General features: G+C 41.3%; 1 protein-coding gene across 1 annotated transcript in view; it reads right to left on the bottom strand.

Annotated features, from left to right (window-relative positions):
- Positions 1-4,381: 4,381 nt before the first annotated feature.
- Sptlc3 (serine palmitoyltransferase long chain base subunit 3) overlaps positions 4,382-25,550 on the bottom strand; it is a 116,367-nt gene continuing 95,198 nt past the window's right edge. The window contains exons 10-12 of the mRNA XM_059261511.1: positions 15,038-15,173; positions 8,900-9,029; positions 4,382-4,776 (exon numbers count right to left, since the gene is read on the bottom strand). Coding sequence (XP_059117494.1) covers positions 4,630-4,776; positions 8,900-9,029; positions 15,038-15,173 — 413 coding nt within the window. The 3' untranslated portion in view covers positions 4,382-4,629. The remainder of the gene's footprint in view (positions 4,777-8,899; positions 9,030-15,037; positions 15,174-25,550) is intronic.

Genomic DNA, 25,550 nt, shown 5'->3' with positions numbered 1-25,550 from the left:
TGTACATTAATTATATCACAGTGTCTGGTTTTAGTGGTCTGCTGCTAAAGTTTGAAAAGCCAGATGCAGGGGGAGGGGCTTGGACCTGCCTCAGCTGAATGTACCAGGCTCTGCTGACTCCCCATGGGAGACCTTACCTTGTTGGAGGAGGGAATGGGGGATGGGTTGAGGGGGAGGGCTAGGGGGGTGGTAGGATGGAAGAGAGGGAGATCTGTGGTTGGTATGTAAAATGAATTAAAAATTTTCTTAATAATAATAATAAAAAAGAAAAGCCAGACCTCCCAACCCATGATTTGTAGTGTTTACTCATTTCTGTGGTGTCAGGTTTCCCACTATGGCCAATTTCAAGATCCCATTGTGATGTCACTGAAGGATCTGGAAGGATCCATGCACAAATGGTTCTCATGAAATTATATGTCTCTCTAGCTATAGCTACCTCCACCGATTACCTCTAGTGAAATTCCTAGACGCAACTATCTACCCGTCTTTTCCTTCCAGAGTGACGTAAATCACATCAACACAAAACCATTTATGATTTTGACAGTGTCAATTTTAATGGTTTGTTTATTAAAGTAACATTTTGCAGACAGAATGAAGTGAACTGGTCATCTCAAATGTTTCAGTGAAACATAAATATATTCACACCCTCTATACTGTATTTCACAATGCCACAAAATAATATACTACAATTGCCTAGAAATAGTCTCTTTGTGTGTGTGTGTGTGTGTGTGTGTGTGTGTGTGTTTAGGCTAAAGGTCAACCTTGAGTGCTATTCTTCAGGAGCCATTCACTTTATTTTTAGAGAGAGGGTCTCTCCTTGGGACCTTGATAAGACCAGGTAGGAATCTACTTGTTTTTGCCTTCCCAGAGCTAGGATTGCAAGCTTATACCACCATGCTTGGCTTTCTATGTAAGTGTTGGGGGTCAAGCTCATCTAGATCTTCATGTTTTCATAGGAAATACATCACCAATAAGTTATCTCCCCAAAGCAGAGAAATACTCTCTTCCTGATTTACAAAACTCTACACAACTGGGTATGGTATTAGAAAAGAATAGAACACAAATACATTGTTACTATCTTCCAAATTATTATTGTTATAAATCAAAGTGTATATTTAAGATAGTTCAAGTATTCATCAGAACTTAGATTTTTAAGGTAAGAGCTAGAATTTTATATATCTGTTACTAGTGAAGCAAGATGTAGAGAGGCATCCTGTGTATGAGGATCTGGCAAGAATAACATTCTACTGAAGTAGATAATAGTCAAAGGTTGAACTTTTCTTTTTAAAGTTATGGAGAGAGGGGAGGAGAATATTAAAAGTAGGAATCTAATATACAGGAAAAAAGGGCATCTTGTGAAGATCTTTTCAATGTTGGGTCTATTTTTCGTAGAGACAGACATTTCTTAGAAAATGGCCCATTGAGAAGGAAAGGAGAAGCGTGGACTAAATTCATTTCAGTTTACTAGTGTAAACACCCTTAGACATCAACAAAGAATCAGAAAAGGTCCCTGCTATGTTATAGGAGCCAATTGGTCTACCAAAAGCTCTAATAATGGTTTACAAATTCTGGCATACATTGGAATTACCTGGGGAGGCTTGTTAAAATGTAGTGTCCTGGGAACCACTGGGATCAGATCCAGTGGTGGTCTGGTGTGAATCACGTGGTTTGTCGTGTTAACACGCTTCCTAAATAAATTCTGAAGCCTATGGTCTCTCTCAAACTGAAACATGTTGAAAGGCAGTAAAGCTAAGTATCCATGACACTGTCATGCCATGATATGATTGTCATTCCTTCATTATACAAAATTTTCTTCCTTACAAATATCAGATTGGAACCTTCAGCTTCTGTTTCTCCAAAAGCTGATTTCTAGAACATCTATCTCTCAGTCATTCAGTCAGATATTCATCCAGCTGTTGATTCTCTTCTTCTTTTTCAAAGAAGAGTAAAAGTGTCCATGCATATGGATGTGTGTATATGGGTACCATGCACATAAGATGTTTGGGATGTAAAACACTATAACTCAGAGAGTCCTTGATCCCAACAGATCCAAACTCTGATTAACGAAACTCAGTAGTTACTACCAAATTGAAATCAGTCTTAGTTAACTTAGAGGACTTTTTTTCTTATAAAAATCAGTATTTCTTGCAATTCACAACTTTCTATTTTATATATACTCATACTGCCACTCAAAGGAGTCAGAGTCTCTCCTCACTCAGGAAGCATTGTACTGGAATTACAGTCCTTTTCCTAAGTGTATATTCACTGTAGACTCTGACAAAAGTAAGTCTTTTCATATGTGTATGGGAAGGTAACAAGTTGCTCCAGGACCCTCAGATCTTAATAAAAAGGAAGAACCTCCTCCTTGCTCTGCATGTTGGGCAGGAAAGTAACTTCTCCATGATGAACAGAACACAAATTCCTCCATGCAAGTAATAAGCATGAGCATTGTTAATCAGGAAGATACCTATCCCTCTGGTGGTTTAAAATTTTAGGGCAGGTGTGACACCATAGATGATAACAGACAGAACTAGAGAAGAAGGGGGATGCTTCCTGTTAGGATGCAAGCGTAGATCTCTCTCTGCCCTCTTTACTGCCTATTTCTTGTTTTGAACTCCAGGTATTCTACATTTTGTTCAGTGATTTATTAAGAACAACTTCATTGAATGCACATATTAAAAAGAAAAGACATACATATCTTCCTTGCTTTATGCATCTATATGATATGTGTTTTCTCTGCAGAAGTAATGCTGCTCCAGTTCACTCAGAAGAGTTGGACTAGTTATCAGGTCAGTCTTCAGATGGGCAGCTGCACACATAGTACCCATTTCTTTTCCTCTTCATCACAGCATTCCTATAGCTTTTTACCACTTATGAGGCACTTTATAACTGGGTACCACTTTTTTAAAAGATTGATTTTTTATTATATTTTAACTATGTGTATGTGTGTGGGTCAGAGTGTGGATATGCCCATGTGAGTCCTGGTGCCCACGGAAGCCACAGGCATCAGATGCCCCAGAGCTGGAGATACAGGTGGTTGTGAACAGTCCAACTTGGGTGCTGAGAACTGAACTCAGGTTCTGTCTGGAAGAGCAGTAAGTGCTCTCAGCTGCTGAGTCATCTCTCCAACCCCAAGAGACCCACTAAAAAAATTATAATCCACCAGGGGGCTATACTTTTTAAAAAGTTTTGCATGGGTATCACCTTCTTTTCGAACACTTTTTGACTATCAGTGTTGCCCCATCCAGCATTGGTGTTGCAGGTTGAATTTCTGTCTCTGTGCACAGCATGAAAGCTTGAGCCCATCTGTGTCACACAGAGCCAAAGCTCTTTTGAAGTGATTTGTTTACAGTGTCATTTGATGGAGTGGAATGTTCTGTAACTCATTCGAACTGTTACAGAAGCTTGGCTAAAAGGTCACCACTGCTCTTTGGAGTTTCCAAGTCTGGGCACCATCTGGGAGCTTGTTAAAGATAAGGTTTTCCACTGGCTTTTTCCATACCAACTAGAACCAATTAGCAGAGGACTAATTTTTCAGAGATGCTTGTGTCGTTTTGTGTGTTATGAGAGGGATGAATCATAGATGCACAAAAATGTGTAATACTGCTTCTCACCAAATCTGAGTAGATGTGCCATGGAGGATGTTGTTTACTGGACCTGTATCTACAAATACATAGCCTTGGAAGAGACAGAGAATTCATTTTTAAATACCTTGTTGAACCAGTTCATTCTTCTGGTGTAACTTGGGAAATTTTTTAAAATTGAGTTTCACTCAGAATTCAATAGAAAAATGGGAAGTTATTAAGGCCAAACGTGCTAAACTCACTCTGCATGGCACCAGCATCAATTGAACTGTTTTAATATTACAGTTTTAGTCTGGGTCCAAAACTGACTTGTGCTTGATTTCCTTCTTCCTCTCTAGAAGACAAGAGCCATGAACTTCCCAGTCCCCAAAAGCTTAGCAACAAAGGTGTAGGAGAGCACCAAGAGAAAGAGGAGATTGGCATCAAGGACACCTCTGGTCACCACTGGCCAGTTTTGCATTCTCTCCCAATCATTAACTATGTCTTTTGATACCTGTCCTTGGATAAAGTTGACATGTGGCAAACAGTAGAAGCAACATTGCCTTCTGTCCTTCCTGGAACTTCCCACGATACATACAAATTGTTCCTGGTATTGGTATGGGTTGAGCAAGAGACTCAGCTCCTCTCTGTCCCTTTTTCTCATATGTGCAGATGGCATACTTGAACACACAGTAAGATTATCCAGTTAAAAATCAAAATCCTTTCATTTGGTTGGAGCCCTTGACAGGGTCTGACTCAAAACCTGGAGAGCAGCAGCTAAAATACAAGCTCCTTGCCATTAAAAAATACTCCAAGAAAAGTGTGCATTTGTGTATTTCCAGCCAAGGAGAGGGAAAATGTAAATCTAGAATTTTATGTATGTTTTGATTTTGTAGCAGCGGGCTAGAGACATTAAAGAAATGACTATTTCCCTCACTCAATTAAGCTGGTTTGGAAAATAAAATTGTCCCAAGGAAAGGGTAACATACAGCTATATTACTTGTGAGACAAAGGAGGAAGGAAGTCTTCTGGCAGTCTCTATGTTCCATTCATTATGCCAGGAAACTTATGTTTCAGGTTCAATGCTCATCTCATCAAAGCTTGCTTCACTGTCAAAACTCTTTTCATTGGAGAGTGCAGGGTGTCCTGACTTCTTGAGTGGGAAGTATTTCACATTCAGGAGATCACCGAGTTTATCAACGACTTCCAAAACCTGCAATGAGATGCTCTTCCATAAGTTATCTTTAAACTCCAAAATGGCCTACTGTGCAGAGCCTAGGTTAATGGCAAGCTTCCCAGAGACCCATAGAAATGTTTTGCCAGCAAAGATCCATGTCATTAGGTTTGGCTTGTAAGTCCTAGAAGAACTTTAATAAATTAATCAATTTATCTGTGTGGGTACATGTATGTGTACAGGTGTATGTGTGTGTGTACACATGTATGTGATTGTCAGAGGACAACCTTGGCTGTCATTCTTCAGGAGTCATCCATCTTGTTTATTGAGACAGGGCTTCTTGCTAGTCTGAGCTTGCTGATAAATGAGTCTCAGGATTTTCTTCCCCCCTGCCTCCCCAGTGTTGGTATTACAAGCACATGCTACTACTCTAAGCTTTTTTTAAGTGGGTTCTGGGAACTGAACTCAGGTCCTCGTGTGAGCACTTTACAAACTGACCTAATCTCCCTAAGCGTGCTAGAGAAATACTGGATGGTAATTCTTTTATTTAATGCTTTAACTCAATGTGGAGGCCCACAGAGGTTTCCCAGTAAGATCTGAGCTTGCTTTACCCAGCAGGGCTGCATTAAGAGATGGCTTGACCACGTGCATGGTTACCAGGTGATTGGAAGGGTCTGCACTTGGCTGAGCTAGGGGGAGGTCTTTTGCCCCACCCCTTGGCATTCCTATAAAATGCCCTTTAGAAGAGACAGAAGGGGCTGGTGGATGTTGACTCAGGCCCTCCGGAGGTTATCCTGTGTTTCTGTCAGTTTCTCTCCCCTCTATCTTTCTATCTAAATATTTCTCATCCCTCTCTCCTCAAGAGTACCCTGGGGGAAAAATGGGAGCAAGTCTCCCATAACTCAGCATTGTAAATGTTTTATTTTAGAAGTGTGAGGAGAGGAACTTAGATATCTGACCTGTCGAACCCTTTATTTATTTATTTTAAGACTTGCATATAACCTCATAGAAGAAAATAATAGGGTTGCAAAATACATTGGAGATTATGTCTTCATAATAGAGTAAAACAACAAAACAGAACATTTTGGGAGCTAATAGCTGCATCTTCAATCCTCTCAAAACTTACTCCCAACACTCATTTTTAAAATACCCATTTCTGAGCTGGGTTGTGGTGGTGCACACCTTTAATCTCAGCACTCGGGAGGCAGAGCCAGGCGAATCTCTGTGAGTTTGAGGCCAGCCTGGTCTACAGAGTGAGATCTAGTACAGGCACCAAAACTACACAGAGAAACCTTGTCTCATAAAACAAAACAAAACAAAAACGAAAACAAAATCCATGTCTACACTCCATGGAATAACACAACTTAGACTTACAAATAATCTAGACCACACGTATTTCAGTTTTACATTGAAGTTCTTGCTGAAGTATGGAAGAGTATGAACACTTCTGGGACAGGAGTTAGAAGGGAGGGAATTCTTACCAAAGTGGGTTTACACTGGAGGTGATTTTTAAGGAAGCAGACATAAATTCTGCCCTGGGTATTAGCAAGAAGCCACTGGCTGGTTGTATATTTATCATCTTTATCTGGGGAGTAAAATGATGAAGGAAAGCTAGAGCTGTCACAAAGGAGCCAGAAAAGGAAGATGTCATACTAGCCTGTGTCTTTTCTGTCCCCAACCTGGCCTCTGAATGACTCCCTCTTCCCCTCTTTTCCTTTGTAGGTGTTTTGCATATGTATGTGTGTTCTTGTGTATGCAGCACACACATTCAAGGCATACACACACATGTCTGTGCATGGAGACCAGGCATAGGCCAGGCCAATACTTTGTGTATTGCTTTCCACTTCAATTTTTGAGGGTCTCTGACTGAACCTGAAGTTCACCAAGTCAACAAGCTCCAGGGCTGTGCCAATCTCTGCTTCTCCAGTGCTGCGATTAGAGGCACACGTGCTACCACACCCAGCTTTTCATGTGGGTGCCTTGAATTCACACTCAGGTCCTCATGCTTGCAGATAGCAAGCACTTTACCCACTTCACCATCTCCCCAACCCTCTGACTGCTTTCGTTTAATATTGTTTATATTCTATGAGTGTACATGTCCAGTTGCTACCTTAGACCCCTGACTAGTCAACAGGTTCAAGTCTCACTTTATGTAATATTAAATCACTGCTCACACGTTTACATTGAAATGGGTGTGTGAGCTCAGAAATAACTGTCAAGTTGATCTATCAGTGCTCCTAGCATGTCAGGTGTTCCATAGCAATGAAGAATTTGTAAAAGGGAGCCCAGGGTCTTATTATTACAGAGTTGCTTATACTTGAGGTCTTAATGCTGTTTGGACCACAAGAAATAAAGAAGTTATCTCTGTTAGCCACCCCATTCCCGTCACCTTTTGGAGCTTACTCACTGTTCATATCTTCTTCTTGGTTTCTGTAAGATTTCTTCATTACAATCTTCTGACTTTCTTGTGTAAACAGGCACAAGCTTTCCTCCATTCTCTTCCCTTCCTCCTCCCCATTCTCTCTGTCCTCTCTTCTTATCTTTCCCCTCTGTTTCTATTCCTCTCCTCTCCTCCCTCTTCTGTCTCTCTATCTCTGTCTTTCTCTCTTTCCTCTCCTTCCCGTCTGTGCCTGTCCGTCTGTCTGTCTGTCTCTGTCTGTCTCTCATCACTTCCCCTTCAGTCTCTTTGTTTCTCGCTCCTCCCATTCTGTCTCTCCCCTCCTCCCCCATCTCTCTCTTCTCTCCCAGCCCCCCCATTTCTCTCTCTAGAGTGTAACTCAACCTCAAATGGTACTCTTCAGCTTTTCATCCATTATGCTTTCATTTCTGTTCCCTGCATTCCCGTAAAACCACACACTCTAGGGAACACTAAGCTCCCAGGAATTGCTGATTCGACAGTTTCTTCTCATCTCTTACCCTATTTGAACTTTCTTGTGTTTAGGTGACTTTTCGGTCCTTTTTTCTGGAAACTGGTGTTTAGTGTACTTAACAGTATAGTATTCCACATCCTTCCTGGCAGTTTTATCTCTACCTAAATTCCCACCTATTTCCCATCTGCAATTCCATGTCTCAGGATATATGTGCTCCACTGGGGTTTGGCCTGGCCTCTCTTGCTTGTTTCTCAACAATTAGACTTTTCATCCTTGGCTTTATCATCGCCTGAGTTGCACAAACTGCAGTAGCTCTAGGCTTGCAATGTTTTCTGAGCTCTAGAATTCATTTTCACTTTCATCAATGGTCCATAGGCCCCTGCGCTTAATGTATAGTACAGAATTCACCTTATTTCTCCATTCTCATTGAAGGTGATCTGACTCTTACTCTATGTCTTCTCTCATTTCCTGCTTTACCTTCATCCTTCTGTTCAGCAAGCCTAGAGATCTAGAGAATTACCTTTGGTCTTCTCTGCTCAGGCATCCCCTACCTCTAACCATTTGTCAAATCTTGGCAATTCATGCATTCGTAGTGTGTGTTCATAGATTCATTTCCATTATTGCTGTTTCCACCACCATTGGAACTCCTGTCAAGTTTTATTTTATTTCAAATGACTTCATCTCCTTTTCTCCAGGTTCTTTCCTCTCTAACCCACTTGTCACACTTATTTCACAGTGACTGATCATGTTGCTTTAATGGTCAGAATGACTAAATGTTGCTCCATAATTATTACTTAGAAGGCCCATCTTAAAAGTCACTTTCTTTGTGAATATTCACCACTATAATAATTCACCCACACTTTTATGTTCCCATATTGTTCCCTATTTTCTTCTCATGATTAATTTATTCTTTCTGTAATTATCATTATTTTGTTATTAATTTAGTTTGTCAATATTATGTAATCTTTTTGTTCCAGGTTTTGTATATGATATATACATATCAGTGTTTATAAAAATTCATTGATATCAGTCTTTTCTATGAAACCAAAATTCTGTCTTTAATCAAATCTTCAGTAAATGGATTTTTTTCTATCCATTGATTTGAGCGTGCTGTTAGATATTGTTGACATACCATAGTCATTTGCTTTTTAAAAGTTTAGCAGTGAGTTTCATTTGTCATTAGCTTTCTTTTTCTAAGCCACCCTAGAGAACCCCAAGATGGCTCAATATAAGTACTTGCTCAGAATCCAGGGTACCAGAAATAGTGATTCTGTTGGTGGATGGATACTCACTTCATCTAATACCTCCTTAGTATGTGATGATGAAAGGCAGAACCGAGCCCGACCTTCTGCTAGGGCAGTGGCTGGAAATCCAACAACCACCACCCCGATTTTTTTCTTAAGCAAATACCTTCCAAAAGCACTTAGGGAAAGAAAAAAAAGTTAACAGAGAGATGTTAGAATCATCCTGCTGAAAAAAAGAATATGGTTAGTGGACTTCTTTTTAAAATGATATAAAGGAAAGGACGATTAAATTTTCTCTCACACAATGGACCGGACCATAAAACAGAAAATTGCTTGCTGTTCCTCATAGCTGAGTGTGTGCTTTTATGGAACCTGACACACTGGTTAGATAGTTGTCAGTATGGAGCCTTTGATATCTAGCAGAGAATGCTGATGTCTGTGATGCTGATTAAAGAAGTCTGCACTGATAAGAACTCCTTGATCTGCAGAGTTCCTGGACTAGAAATCAAACAGCTAGTATGATACAATGACAAGAGAAATACTATTTATTATATGTAAACATATATGTTTTTAAAAAATGAACTGCAGCATTAACTGTGGATATTTCAAGAAGGGAGACTTAGTGACTATAATTTGAAGAGCAGGATTTGAGGGCTTGCAGAATCCAAACTCCAGGAGTGAAGATTACAGTTACCTCAAATGAGAAGTAAGTAATGGCAAGGGTCTCCTCATTTATATATATATATATATTTATGAGTGAATACACACAGGTATGCACAAGAGGAATAGCTTCTTGCCTGACTTTGAGGGGAACCAGATAAGAGGTGAGCAGGGAGGTAAGAGACCCTCAAGGGCAGTTGCAGCCTGTAGGATGTCAGTCATCAGACTAACTACAAAGCTCTTGAGACAGGGAAACCTTTATAAGCTCTCCCTTCTCTTCATCCTTCTGTTTTTTGTTTGTTCCAAAGTTAATCTCAGTAATGATCCCAGAATATTAAGCTCAAAGTCCAAAAATCACCTGTTCTAAGAGTCAAAGTCAGATTAAAAAGGCAAATACCCCCAAGTGAGTTCTCTTTCTCTTTGGGCTTTGTTGATCTCTGCAGGAAATCTTAATTGCTGAGTGGATCTACTCACAGGGAAGTCAAGGCCTCCGGTCTGTTCTTAGCATTAAGAACTTGCTGCTGTATTATGTTAGGCTGGAAGCTGACAGCAGCATAGAAACTTTCTAGTCATAATCCAGGAAAAAATTGACTGAACCAGACTGTCCACCCATTCATCCATCATCCATTTTGTTATTTAGCTGTCTGCCTTTTGGTTGCCTCGTGCAGAATGCCTGTTATCAAACAAAGCAGTGAGACTGCAAAACCTACTGAACACACAACCCTTCTGGCCCCCTGGCTTGGGCAAGGCTCTCTTTTCCCCCTTTGATTTCTACTGAGAAGGTTACAAGGCGGCAAACTTTCTAGCTGAGAAAGTTTGAAAACAGGGGCTGTTCTTTCTGCCTTCTTGATCACCCTATGGAAGGCTGCCCACGGCACTGCACAGGATGAGAGCACAGAATTGTCTGAGAAACAAGTCAAGTGCTTTTATTGCTAACTACAAACCACCTGACACATGAGCTCAGGCCAGTTTTCAGGGTTCCCGGAAGACCATTTCACTGTCAATATGTTCCCTTTGTACCGACGGAAGTGAGTTTTGCCAAAGAATGTTGAGCAAAACGTATGACTGTTGGTTCCTTACGAAAATCTGGGGCCTCCCTGGAAAATTTCTGAATTTAAAACTTAGACCACTGCAGTGAATATAGATGATTGCATTTTATATAATGAGCCTATGGGTATGTAACCCCCAAAGCATTTTAGAGCTGCTGCAGGCTAGAACTAAGTATGTGAAGCAATAATAATGATAATGATGATAAGCATTACCACTGCACTGGGTGTAGCACTATGACATCTTGTCTACCAAAATCTCCCAAGGGCATGAAAAGGACAATGCAGGGGAAGTATAAACCTTGCACCACAAGATAGTGTAACATGTTCTTTAAATGTATGCTGTAAGTTTTACACCTATTTATTTTTTAGTGTTTGTATATGAGCAGGCATGTGTGCCATGGCACATGTGTGGAGGTCAGAGGACATCTTTTTATAGTTAATTTTCTTCTTTCACCATGGGGATTCCAGGGATTGAACTCAGGTTGTCAGGCTTGGCAGCAAGTGCCTTTACCTGCTCAGCTATCTTGTCAGCCTTATTTGCACATTTTATGGCTGAAATTACATTGTACTGAGCACTACAGATGATAGAGCTGTTGTAATATATTTAAACCTACACCTAGCTTGAGATTAATTTTGATCTCATACAGGTAGAAATAGGAAGAAATCTTGATTTTTAAGAGTATCAAAGATCTAATTTTTTTAAAGTTTTACTTTGTGTTTGTGTGTGCATGTGGGTATGCATACGTGTGTGTACATGCATGTGGAGGCAGGGGTGGATGTCAGCTGCCTTCCCTTTATTTTATTATGGTTTTTGACAATTTCATAGTAAGTATTTACTGTATTTACACTATTTCCACCCTGCACTCCCTCCTCCAACTTCTCCCAAATCCTGCCCATTCCCTCTCAACTTCATTACTTTTTCGTTTTAATTATTATTTGGAAGGAGTCTCTCACTGGACCGGGAGCTCATCAGTTTGGCAATGCTGACTGGCCAAAAAGTCCCAAGGATCTGACTGTTATGATTACAGATGTGCACCTTGTGCTTTCACATGGGTGCTAGGGATCTGGGAGACATTTTCCCAACTGTACTGTGTTTCTTCAGCCCCTAACATCAAAAGTTTTAAGTGTGAAAATGACAAAAAATGTGCTTTCATAGCGGCTGATACAATTTACTCTCTATATCAAAAGCTTCTTCATACATAACCCTTCAGTGGAAGAAACAACATAGAAGGAAACAAAGCCAGGCAGGCAAACACATCCTGCAAATAACTGTCACCACAAATACATGCCGTTACCTTTCTTTGTCACCTGCTCTGGGTTTCCTTAGATAACCTAAATAGGCATCTTTCTGTCATAGTGGCTGATGCATTTTGAATTGTCAAAGACAGTGTTCAAGATTGTTAAACCCATGGAGGGGGCAATAGAGGGGAGTGGTTGGGGGATGAGAACATGAAGGAACAGGATGGTAGAGCTGGGGGAGGGACTGAGTGGGAGAGCAAGGAAAGAGGTATCTTAATAGAGGGAGACATTTCAGGGGTAAAGGAGAAACCCGGTGCTAGAGAAATTCCCAGGAATCCACAAGGACAACCCCAGGTTAGACTACTAGCAATAGTGGTGAGGGTACCTGAACTGGCCTACCCCGGTAATCAGATTGGTGAATACCCTGTCATCATAGAGCTTTCATCCAGTAACTGATGGAAGCAGATGCAGAGATCCACAGCCAAGCACCAGGCCAAACTCCAGAAGTCCAGTCAAAGAGAGGGAAGAGGGATTCTATGAGCAAGGGGGACCAAGAACATGATGGAGAAATCTACAGAGACAACTGAACCAAGCTCCTATGAACTCACGAACTTTAGACCGACAGCTGTGGAACCTGGATGGGACTGGACTAGGCCCCCTATATATGGGAGACAGTTGTGTAGCTTGGTCTGGATGAAGGGCCCCTGGCAGTGAGATCAGGATCTATCCCTGGTGCATGAGCTGGCTTTCTGGAGCCTGATGCCTATGGTGGGATGCCTTGCTCAGCCATGGTACAGGGGGGAGGTGCTTGGTCCTGCCTCAACAGAATGTATCAGGCTTTGCTGACTCCCCATGGGAGCTCTTACCCTTTTGGAGGAGGTCATGGGGCGGGGTAGGTTGAAGAGGGGAAGGCTGGGGGCGGGCAGAGCAGGAGGAGGGTTAAGAGGGGGATCTGTGGTTGGTATGTAAAATTAATAAAAAAATTTGTTAAAGAAAAAAAGATTTCTAGCAAAACAACAACAACAAGAACCTGTTCAACCCATACTCTGTGTGGCTTTAATGAGATGTAGACCAAAGCTTGGAAGGCTGTGCTGCAGTATTCAGAGCTTCAGTTCATGGGCAGAGGAAAATGGCATTGAAATCTCAGCTTGCTGATTACAATGTGGGTGAATCTAAGAAGGTAATCTGATCTTTGACCTTTGTTCGTCTCATAACCACATTTATAAACTGGAAGCAAGGGCCTCATCCACGGTGAGTGTTCAAAAAGGTCAAAAAGCCTTATTTAGAACATCACCAGCATCAGCAACATTAGCTTCTTCTGAAGAACAATCTTAAGATGCAGGGAACCAGAATCTAGGGCCCAAGATGGTGTCATTAATGCAGAGCAGCAGGTTATTCGGTACGTTTCTAGGAGCTCCGCTTTCATTAACTGCGATGATTATTTTGGGGAGCCATGCAACCATGGCAACTTAACTATGTGTTCAGTTGAAACACTAATGAGGACAGCATAAGAGAGTAGTAATAATAATGGCCAGCAATGTCAGGATGCTTACACTACATCAAGAGCTATGTTAAGCTCTATAAATGCAATTAAAGTTATTAAAGCAGCAAATCCTGACTAACTCTTACATGAAAAGCATCATTCCAGATGCCTCAGATCCCTTTTATTTTCTTTTTCTTCAGTGCTGGAGATTGGGCCCAGGGTTTTGTGTGTGTTGGGCAAATATTCTGTCGCTGAATTAGTTCCCCTGCCCTTTATTTATTTAACCTTAGGAAGTGGGCACTATTTTATGTTAGTTCATACAACATAAAAACTCGTCTTTAGAAGACTGGCTTGCTTGTCCAAGATTCTCCAAGAAAGAAGATGAGTCGAAACTCTGATTCTGAAATCTTTACTACAACATTAAGAATAATGGTTACATGAAGTATGTCATATTATTAAATTTGAAATGCATTTGAAATTTGGGAATATTAGTACACTGTTGAGTAACTATGTATAACAGTGACATACTATATATTCTAAAAGCTCAAAGAATGTTTTTGAATATTTTCACCATGAGGAAATGATGTTTGTGGAAATAGACATTTCCCCTGATTTAAATACTATATAAGTATAGTTAGATATATGTATATATTCATGTATATATATTATATGATACCCTATTAATTTGCATAATTTTTATATTTTATGTATCCGTGTAAAAACAAATTTAATTAAAAAATTCTCTTTTTACTGTGAATGGGCTCCTTATTGGATTAGTCACTGTTTTAACTTGTTGAGATTCTAATTCTGGTCTCTATCTTCCTGCATACTCCTTACTGCTCTCACCCCACTGCCATGCATTGTGAACCTCAACAAGCTTATATTGGGTGCCTTCTTTTGAGCTAATGATAAAATATTAGGTAGACATGCTCTACATTTGCAATCTTAGAGAACATTCTATTTACCCAGTCATTTTGAATAAGTACATGTGTCTTTTTGTGACCTCAAAAATTAGAAGGTAGAGGGTCTAGATCAGTGGATATGTAGAATCTCCACTGTCATTCCCCCACTGTCATTACACTGAGCAGAATGGTGTTGCATTCTTTCTCCTTGGACACTCAGTGCATTGTTACTTTGACCTACATTTGTGATTTAAACACTTGGCATGGAATGCTGATGGTGTAGCCTACTAAATAACTCACTCACATGTGTGTTTCAATTGCTTGATATTTGGCTGTGGCAAAATGACATAAGGATATGTTTAGAGGAATTTTGAGAATTCCTCTTTGAGAACTTATGAGTCTCTTCTACTCTGGATGAGTTCTCAACAGTCTAGGCTCCAACTTCTTTTAATTTTTTTTTCTAAATTATCTATCTGTTCAGATGGGTGGTGGGTCAAACAGAAAGCTCCAATACTGGGGTTATGTTTTAGAGGGATAGTCTTGGGTCAGAAGGAGTATCAAGACCACCTTTTTATAATTGACATAAATCATTTCCCCAAAATTTCCAGAGCTTGAAAATGGTGTAGAGAGGTGGGCCTTAGCATCTGTCTCTTTTTCTGGAAGTTACATCAAAAAGTCCTGAAGATGCTGCCAGGTGACTTCTGAGAAGCTGGATGTCTGAGGTCAGAACTCAAGAATCCCTCCAAGCACATAATCTAATTCATGCACAGAAAAATTTCATGGTGTCAAATATACCATCTCAGTCATGACACACTGGGCATTGGCATGATTCTGAGGGTCACTGGATACTCACGATACTTTAGCAGGCATGTACAGGAGCACAGGGATAATGGGAGAGTAGTCATTGCCATAGATGATGAATCCCATTTCTGTCAGCCGCTGTCGGAAGTATTTTATGTTTTTTGTAAGTTGCTGTATTCTCTGCAGACCTGAAAGGAGACAGGTATGGCACCCTTCAATCCCCATATGGAAGAGGAAAGTAAATATCAGGTTGATTTGGCAAACATTTTCTGTAGGTTCGCCTATCAGCCAGGAAGAGTTGAAATAGGATGATCAGACACAAGTACTGTGTTGTGCCTGGGAGACAAAATGGGAAAAGGCTGTGCTTAATGATGCAAGCAAGCTGCAGGACCAGTGGGAGCAGGTACCTCTTGTGTATATATTCCATGCCAAATGTTTAAATCACTAACTCAGGAGAAGGGAGTATAATAAGAAAGGTATGCGCGCGCACACACACACACACACACACACACACACACACACACACACACACACCAGTTGTTGGTAGCATTATTTATCTAAATTGAACCAGCTCATTAAATTCCTAGACTAAGTCTCCAATCAAAGGGAAATTCACATAACTTCAATTTAAAGAAGTAGCATGCCATGGAGCAAGAATGGGGCTAGCTTCATTTGGTAGCAGTAGAGAGAGAGAGGGAGGAAAAAGGAACGTCTGCTTTTCTCAGCCAGAAATGAAAGACAACTTTTGTTTATAACAGGTCAGGCAAAACATGTGTGTCCATGTCAAAGATACTGATGCTTTAGTTCAGTTCAAAGATCATCCTCTGTCCAAAGCATGTGCCTCAGTCCTGTGGTCACATTCATAAGATGACAAAGAGAATTAAAGAGAAGAAAAAGTTCTGAAGAAATCTGCTTACACCAGTCCTTCCTTTTAGTGGGTATAGGTGAACAAGTAAGGCAGAGGTAGCGGGGGTTTGCTCAATGAGAATGAATAGGGTTCAATATTTCTAGGTGTTCTAAATGTTAACTCAGTGTTAGCATTTGGCAGAGGGTTGCTATTTAGCCAAAATGCACTGTAGTTGTGGCTGTCTCTAGCTGACTTCTATCCTGATTGGTCAGGTGCTCATTTAAATTGGACTGAGGTCATGCATTAAAAGTTATCCAACATTTTGAATATTACTTGTGGGTGTTTGTAACTTGCCAGAGAACGAAAGTGAAAACTTCAGGGAACATGTTAGTTATGTCATCTTGGTCCTTGGAAAATGGTTGAGCTGTGGGGCATCTTTTGTTCAGCATTTTTTCCTCCTATAGATAATGATGTTTGAGTGAATTTGATACTTTTCACCTTTACTGCAATGACTGGGACAACTGGAATAGTCTATCCTTCTGATTGTTGATTCAATGATGGAATAGAATTTGGGAATATCTGTCTTAGTCTCAGATCCACTGAAGAGGTGAAAGAATGGGAAGCTAGATCTTTGTCAACACATTGAGGTATCCTACCAAGAATATTATTGACTCAGGTAAAATCCAAGGCACAAGATAGTGAGGGTCTTAAGTGAAACCCTTGCATCTAGCCATGGCTAGGCTAGAACATCATTTGGACTTTCTGTTGTGTGACTCAGTAAATGATATTTTCTGCTACCTATGAACAAATGTTTCCTGAGTGACGACAGGTGGCCACTACTTTGTTCAGACAGACTAAAGGATATAACAGTCTCAATAAATAACATGAATAGAGTGTTGATGAGATTTCTCAGTGGTTTTAGGCACAAGTCTGATGGCCTTAGCTCGATCCCTGGATCCCACAAGGTGGCAGGAAAGAAATAACTCCTGAGTGTTGTCCTTTTATCACATGCTTGAACACACACACACACACACACACATACACACACACACACACACACACACACACACACACAATAGAGATAGAGAGAGAGAGAGAGAGAGAGAGAGAGAGAGAGAGAGAGAGAAGAGAGCAAGAGAGGTACAGAGAGAGACACACACAGAGAGAATTCAATAAATAAATATTAAAAATACAGCAGCAGCAATGATTATAGTCCATATACATGTAATGTCATCACAGTTATAAGCAGGTACCATTTACTAACTTATTTGTTATTACTTTATGATGACCATATCAAGGTAGGTACTGTAATCTTATGAAATACATGAGGGAAAACAAGTACTTACTTTAAGTTTATATAATTTGTAACTATTTAAGCTAGAATTTAGCCCAGGAAATTGGCGTTTAGAATTTACTCTGTTAACCTCTACAGTATAGTGTTCTGTCTAGATAATGAATATATGGTGGCTATATTTTCTAATTTTTAATAAAAATTCTAATCTCTACAATTGCAACTGATCATAATTATGCCCATTTTTTTTTGTAGTAGAGCAAGTGGAGAGGTTGAAGGCCTCATGATGTAAGAAGTTGGACAGATATCAAGGATTAGAGTCCAAAGTCTGATAAAAGGAAGACCTTGTGAAGCTCCTTTACTCTGGCTGTGGGGCCTGTAGATATGTACATAAGAGTAAAGTGGACCAGTAGACTGTCCTCCTGAAGTCATTTGCTTATCTAGCCTTCTGGTATGTTGAGTAATAGGATCAGACATTTCCCAGACACATCAGATATTCTTTCATAAATTTTCTTTGCTGATTAGTTCTAAAGGGACTTAACATTCATTGCCTAATTGTGCCAGCTGTACATGCAGAGGAATGAAGATTATGTTGAGTAGAACCAAGAAGTGGGATGTTAAATGTTTCACTGGTTCATGCTTCTTGTTGCTTTTTATTTTTTTGAGACAGTTTCTTTGTGTAACAGCCCTGGTTGTCCAGGAACTCACTCTGCAGACCAGGCTGGCCTCAAACTCACAGAAATCTGACTGTCTCTGCCTCCAGAGTGCTGGGATTAAAGGTGTGTGCCACCACCGCCCGGCTCCCTACTTCTTTCCTGTTATTGCTCCTTATCTAACTCCAGTCCTCAAGGAAGATCCTTTCCTAAATTTTTAGTTTCTGGTAAGCAGATTATGATAGAGAAAATATCTGTTCTGTCATCCTGGCCACAGATAGTGGGTAAAGATTCCCTTGACCTAAGGAAGTTCATTTGAATATTAGTGAGGGAATCATGAGGTACTCTGTCACAGGAGCTTTTACAAAGAGATGATAAATACTAATTAAGCCAACCATATCTTCTTGCTAGTAAAGTTTAGATATGAAAAACTTAAAACTAATGGCTGATAGAACAAGATTAGAAGAAAGGGGAGAAAAAGTTGTTAGCAGAGTCCACGAGATAGCGTGAACCATTGGTTAAGCGAGAAGCTGTGAAAAATAGACCAAGTTCAATTGGCACCAGTGAGGGGAGAAGATGCAAAACCAGAAAAGGCTTACAGTCAGTGGGAAGGTAGGTGTGACATCAAGTTATCATATAAGATAGATATAGATGACATAGATATAGATGCACCCACAACTCTAATGACTATCATGAAGGAAGGGTTATGTGGTGTTAGGACAGCTCACCCTGGGGAGACTAGAGCAAGTACAAGGTAGCCTGGCTCCAATGATGACCAGACTGGGATCTGAAGTGTGAGTAAGTTATTAGGTAGAAAAACAGCAGAGAAGAGCTGCCAGTTAGAGAAACAATGTAATGGTACGATCCTGGATAGCGTAGCAGGGTGGTAGAGACCTAAGTGAGTTTTTATTGAGTGTGAGCCCGAGTAAGGGAAGATTGCCTAAAGTAGGACAGATGGGTGTACAGGGATTGAAGAATCCAACATTTCAGTTGTGATGAGGGTGAAATTAAAAGGAAGAAGAAGAAGAAGAAGAAGGAGGAGGAGGAGGAGGAGGAGGAGGAGAGGAAGAAGGAGGAGGAGGAGGAGAAGAGGAAGACAAGAAGAAAAAGGAGAAAGAGAGAGAAGGAGAAAGAGAACAAATGCATGAGATGCAAAAATATAATATTCCTGGGATTTTTCAACATGGCAATCACAGATAACAACCTTTACTCTGGGATTCTTGGATGGCCACTGGATTGAAAGAAACAGGGATTGCAAAAATGGTTTACTTTCATGTGTACATCTTTCTCCCCCACACTCACTCATCCTTCAAAAACCAAAAGGAACAACAATAAAAATGATTTTTCGGTTCTCCAATTCTAGATTCGTCAGTTGTAGGGGATCTGAAAATATGCAGGGCCATCTATATAAATTCTACTGTGTAGACACAGCCTCTTAAGTCATTTAAAAAATAATTGTTTTATAACATGTGGAAATGTCTCTTGGAAACTTGTACGTGTACATGGAATAGCCTATTTGAAATATAAAACCAGAAATTATGAAGGATGATGTTTGCCTTAAAATTTTACCCATACGTTGAAACTCCATGTTTAGGGAGATAAGAGCATAGAGTGGAGAGAATGGGTCCAAGGACTAGAAGAGGGCCCGTAAGATGTGTTATAAAGGTGATTGTAAAGAAGGCATGGATACATATCCCAGCCACCCAAATGTATTCCATATGGCCTGTCCCCTTGTGTGCTCAGCTCTTTTGTTGATTGTTAGCTGCACGATGAACAGATGACTTCATCAGGCCCAGCCTGATGATTCCTAAATGTTCCCCCTCAAAGACTAGGAGGATTTCCTGGTCTGGAAGTTCACAAATGATTTAAATTGCTTTTCCCAGTGGCATTATCTTTGCACTTACCTATAATGACTCATCTATCATTGGACAGCCCGGCTACTTAATTGGCCCCGTCTGTCTTCTCTTCCTTGATTACCTCAAGTAACTGGATTGTTAGCTAGTGCCACCACTTCACTACCTCTAGAACGCTCGAAAACTTAATAAAAGCAGATCAGAATTTTGGTTCTGAGGTTATGTGATTTGTAAGAACTGGATGCTTCATTCCTGTCCTATCTTTCTTATCTTTGAAGCAGTTATTAGCACATGATAAGCCATCACGGCACACTTCTTAGTCACCATGTGTCCTCATATAGGTCAACTATAAATGCCTTTGAGGTCTTTGGTGCTGGCCAAGATACAGCTCCTTTCAATTACTCTGTTCTTCACTCTTTAAAGTTGGAAACATTTGCATTCTCCTGAAGGGCCCGGGGGCAAAGGGGGAATTTGTACATATAAAACGCTGCTCATCTAGACAGGATGTGGGTGATTGTACTAATTATGGTTTGCTTTGAGATCCGTGCTTGAAGAGGGCTTGGTAAAAACAGAAGAAATATTTGGCAGGGTCCTTGTGCATAGGAATGGTTGCTGTTGAGACAGCACCCAGGCATTCTGGAGACTGGGCACTGCAGCCAGATCCTGTTGGAAAGGTGTAAAGCCGCTAATTACAGAGGTTCATACTCTTCTGCCACATATTCCAAAGAAGACAGAGAAGGTCCTAGTCAGCTAAAGAAATGAATGAGATGATTCTAACACGGGCTTCTAGTGAATTTACGGAGTTGTTCGTTTTGCTAAAAACTCTGGGCTGAGTGTTGTGAGGGAAAAGAATAGGCTTTGGAGTTAAGTGCAATAGAATACCACCAAGCTGAACCTGGACAACTTTAGTCCTTAAAAAGAGCCTCACTGTTTTCTGCAAGATAAAAATAAGCTTATCTCGGGAAGATGGGGAGAAAGGAAGAGCGTGAGACAGGAGACCTGATCAGTACCACTCCTGGCATCCAGGACATACTTGAGAGTTAATTCTCATTTCCCACAGTTTTCAGCAGCTTTGGTGACATCTTGGCCGAAGAATCACATGCTCAGGCTGCACCCAAGACCCACTGAATCATGGACTCTGGGGATGGGACTGGGGATGAATTTTGATTTTCATAAGGAGGCTAGGGTATCTCAGAAGCTGGCACTATTGCAGTTTGCCCATAAAGCTATGCATGCTTGTGGTAGGTACCTGACTATTCGCTGACTGAGCTATACTCTATGATTGTATCTGAAAATAAAAATAGAGGATAGACATCCACCTCTTATTTGATATTATGTCTAGGTAGTTACTGAATCTCAGGTTCCTTTTGTGGGGGTAACCTGCTTTCCTGGCAGTTACCTGATGCAAGGTACTCACTCAACTTGGGATCAGCCCCGTCATCTGTCTCACTCCTTTTGGAGGGTAGACGGGGTTAGGGTTGAACCCACACCTGCAAATGAGCTACGTGCTGCCATCCCCTCCTTTCAGACTTCCAGCCATACTGGCTTGAGAGATGAGCTGGGTTAACAGAGGCCACGAATACTTTTAACCTTCGCTCCGATGCTGTTAAAACAAAAACAGCTGGGGCAGAGGAAGGCAAACAAATAAAACACAAAGCCACTTACTACAAAGCTTTGCAGTCCCCTAATAAAAACAACGGTTTGCGGTGTTTCCAGAAATATGCTTAGGACAACTCAGTCTCCCAGAGGACCAGAAGGAATTATGGATGGTGCAAACTGCCAAAGTGACCTGTCCCATCCCCCCCCCCCCCCCCCCGCCCCTGCCTTAGGTTTTTTTGAGACAGGGTTTCTCCGTATAGTTTTGGTGCCTGTCCTGGATCTCGCTCTCTAGACTAGGCTGGCCTCGAACTCACAGAGATCCACTTGGCTCTGCCTCCCAAGTGCTGAGATTAAAGGCGTGTGTCACTGCCGCCCGGCAAAGTGACCTGTCTTAAAGGAGGAAAATTTCCTCCCCACCAAACCATTGGTATGCACAGAGGTGGAGTGGGGTGGGTGGGCAGGCATTTCCCTTTCTAGGATGGAGAAACACGAGATGGTTTGATGGTCTCCTGGGCCAACACAGTGCCACTCTCAGTTTCTAACAGAGGAACATACACACACCCAGATGCCAACGGGTGACTTATTTTATCATTTCTCAGGCTTAAAAATGGGCATGCGGGAATACACACTGCTTACCCCCGCCTAAATTATTTAGCACACCACTACTGTCAGAATACTGACTGGGCAATCTAACATTCCAGTTTGGGCAGTGTTACTTGAAAAATGAGGTCCTTGTCTCCAAAGATGGAAAGTATCTTTCTGTAAAATATTTCTCACCATTTAAGCAGTTGGGATTTCAGAAAAATCAGCCCATGGAAAATCAAATTGACATTAGAGAATGCCTACAGTAGTGTAAGCCTCTTCCCTTTCTTAGTCCCTGGCATTCCCCTGCCGGCTTCCCTGGTATGACCCAGAGTGGGGGGTTTTGAGCAGACCTGGCAGTAAAGTTTCCATGTGGCAGCAGGAACCCAGTGTCTGTTATTTTTAAGTACTGGACACCAGACAGGACATTTTGTTTCCAAGACACTCAGGGGCAGAGAGATCTCAGGGAAGATCAAGAGGCTCTGAGTGGTGAGAATCGTAAGAACCGCATTAGCAGTGACAGGCTTCCCAGTGGGGTGGAGACAGCAGCATTTGGAGGGGTTTGCTTAGAGAAGCACACATTTTTATAAGGCAGCGGAGCTCTCCCTTTTGATGTCAGGATTCCAAGGTTACGGCATGTTTTATAGCTACATACACATGTGCCAGGGGCTCTTTAGTCTGCTCAGCCATGGCCCCAGGGAATGTACACAGAGGGGCAGGCTGGACGTCAGGCTGGGCAGCTATCTGCATGGCCTGATCTCAAGGGCTCTGTGGAGCTACTACTACAAAGCTACTCAAACACTCAGAGGGATTTAACTCACCAAGCAGGATGAGAAAGGTCATCTCCCGCACATTAACGAGGAACCAGGGAGTGATGTGTTGGAATCCTTTACAGATGTGGAAACTGAGGCTGGAGGATTATGAAAGCATTGCCGAGATAACGTGGAAACCGGCTCTGCTTCTAAGATTATCAAAGCCTGCTGTTTGAAGACTTAGCTCATTGGTGATGCAAGAGTCCTACGATTTAAGGCTCTATGCATTCTACACACAGAAGACTCTTACTACATACAGAAGCTGGACCAACTGTGGAGATGTGGTTCTGGAGCTGTTTGAAAAGAAATGATCTAATGGAGGGCAGAAAGAAAATAGTATGCAGAGGGAGTACATGCCATTAGACATGTGTCCATATTATTATGGTACTATCTCATGAATATTATTAATTGAGTGGGTTAATTTGTATTGAAATGGAGAGCAGTATCTTAGCAAGTCACTGATAGTAGAATTTTATATATTATAGGAAGGATGGACTTTCCAGATCCCTTATTAGTGATTTTTAAACAAAGGAGCATACCAAAGGTTTCTGGAATTATTAAAAGTTGAGGGTAATAGGGACGAAAGTAAGGCAAATGTCCTTTTACATGCAGAATTAATTTCTCCTCTCTCTTTCTCTCTCTCTCTCTCTCTCTCTCTCTCTCTCTCCACACACACACACACACACACACACACACACACACACACACACACACACACACACAGAGAGAGAGAGAGAAATTAAACTCAGGCTGAGTTATCTAAGTTTAAAACCTTTGGTTTTCAGGGATTGCTCAGAAGTGAGCACTGATGGAGCCGAATCCTGATTCTTCCCCCATATGGCACCAGCACCAGGATCAAGTGCCAGAGGACTGTGAACCCAATTTCTGGGGTTCACAATCAACTCCACCACCACGGGTTTGTATTTCCTTTCTCTGACTTGGGTTCTTCACCTGTAGAAGTGGGAATAGTGATGACAATGATGCACATTTCTTTCTAGTATGAGGATTAAATAATGACCACTTGGTGGAGTGACAGGCACACAAGAACTTCAATGTTGTAAAATTAAACAAAGATATATGTTTATACAATGGGCTCCAGTTTCTATTTCATTTGAAAAAAAAAATCCCATGGTTCAAAAAGAGTAAAAACCCTTAGTTTGAGCTAAAACCTGGCTGCTTGACTCAGGTTTACTCCCAAGAGCTGTCCTCATGGCCAATGTCACTACAGTCTATCAGGCTGTCCCTTTGTTCTTCTAGATCATTTTGCTGCCAGAGATTTGCTTCCATTATTTCCCCATCTCTCAGAATTGAATGTTCCCTGGAATAATTTTTATCCTAAGTGTTCAGTTTGAAGCAGATTGTTACTGGGAACATAACATTTGAAGTATTTTATACATTTAATATATATATATATATATATATATATAAACACTTTCATAAATAATATATATTCAAACAAAAATAACTGAAAGCTCTAGAGATACGGACACGCAGTGACATTTTGATCCAGTGAATCCTTAAACGGAGGCCTTCTGAGAGAGACCGATTAAAGAGACAGCCTGGCTGGAAAGGAGACCCCGCTACAGTCTTTGAGGATGAAGGGTTACATGAGCTGGGAAGGAGTGACCTTCACATGTTGAGAATGACTCTGGCAGCCATCCAGCAAGAAAATGGGGACCTCAGTTCTACAGCCCCAAACTGAATTCTGTCATATACATCCTAGCATGGGAGAGGAGCCTGAGTTATGAAAGGGTAGACGGTGGCATCTTACTTCAGCCTCCTGGGGAACCTGAGAGGAGAACAGCCTCTGCCCAAACTCTCAACAAGGAAACTGATAATAAACGGGCATTGTTTTAAACTGCCACTTAAGGCAATTTGTTATGCAGAAACAGAAAGCTAATACATTCCTTGTAGCTCAAACGCACACATGCTGGGCTTCGTTAGGCATGAATCCACCTGCTTAATCCTCCCCAGCTGTGGCTGGTGAGGTAGCTGGTTTTCTCAGCAAAATTCTCCAAACCAGAGTGAGGCTGAGTAAGTTTTGCTGCACAGTTGAAAATGAGTCCACGATGAAAGAAACAAAGGCCGGTGTGGAATACCAGCTCCTTTGCACTCTAGAAGATGAGACAAATAGAAGTAGGTTCCTTCCTTCTCCAGTTGTACTTAACCGGCGTGGAATTCCATGTGTGTTACATCACAGTTCCCCTGTCTCTGTCTTTTCATTGAGAGCCTAAGAGGGAAAAAACTTCAGCAGGGTTGCTGGACGGCTGAAAGGAAGGGGCCACACAATCTTGGCTCCTGTATCATCTAAAAAACAAACAGTTTATGCTCTTGCTAGTGAAAACTTCTAAGGACTCACAAATAAGTGCTGATTTCATTCGCCTGACATAAAAATTCTATCACTAGCTAACTCCTAAGATGAAGCAAATGAAGAGGCACAAGGTCCTGGAAAAATTTGCCAGGCGTTTCTGTGTAATCAGGCAAACATCCCTTCCTATCCAAGAGTTGAGGGTTTTGGCTAATTTCGTGTTCATTGGGCAAACTCAAGTTGCCTGTGTGTATCTGAGCAGCAATAAGGCAGGGAGGCAAATGCCCGCCACCTTGATTGCTGACCCCGACCTTAGGTCTGCTCACACAAAAAGACCAGGTAGAACTGCTCTACCCACCAGCACAGGTGATTAATCACGACGGAGGCAGGCCCTCAGTTGAAAGCCAGTGGAGCGTAGCACCTGACATCTGGTTTGTATTAGCTATTGCTGAAATGCCAGTGGCCTGAAACCATTTAGAAAACGCAGCTCTCCGTGCCCTCTGTTTCCTTACAGGCTTCTTTCTCTGTCTCCAGCTGGTAACCAAGTGGCAAATATATTTAGGAAGCAGCAGCTAATTCCTCCCTCAACAATGCCAAGGGCCTTCAATGCCGGGACCCTC

Source organism: Peromyscus eremicus, chromosome 4 (assembly GCF_949786415.1).
Source record: "Peromyscus eremicus chromosome 4, PerEre_H2_v1, whole genome shotgun sequence".
NCBI lineage: Eukaryota > Metazoa > Chordata > Mammalia > Rodentia > Cricetidae > Peromyscus > Peromyscus eremicus.
Note: the sequence above shows the minus strand (reverse complement) of the source record. Positions and strands in the feature narration are given on the sequence as shown.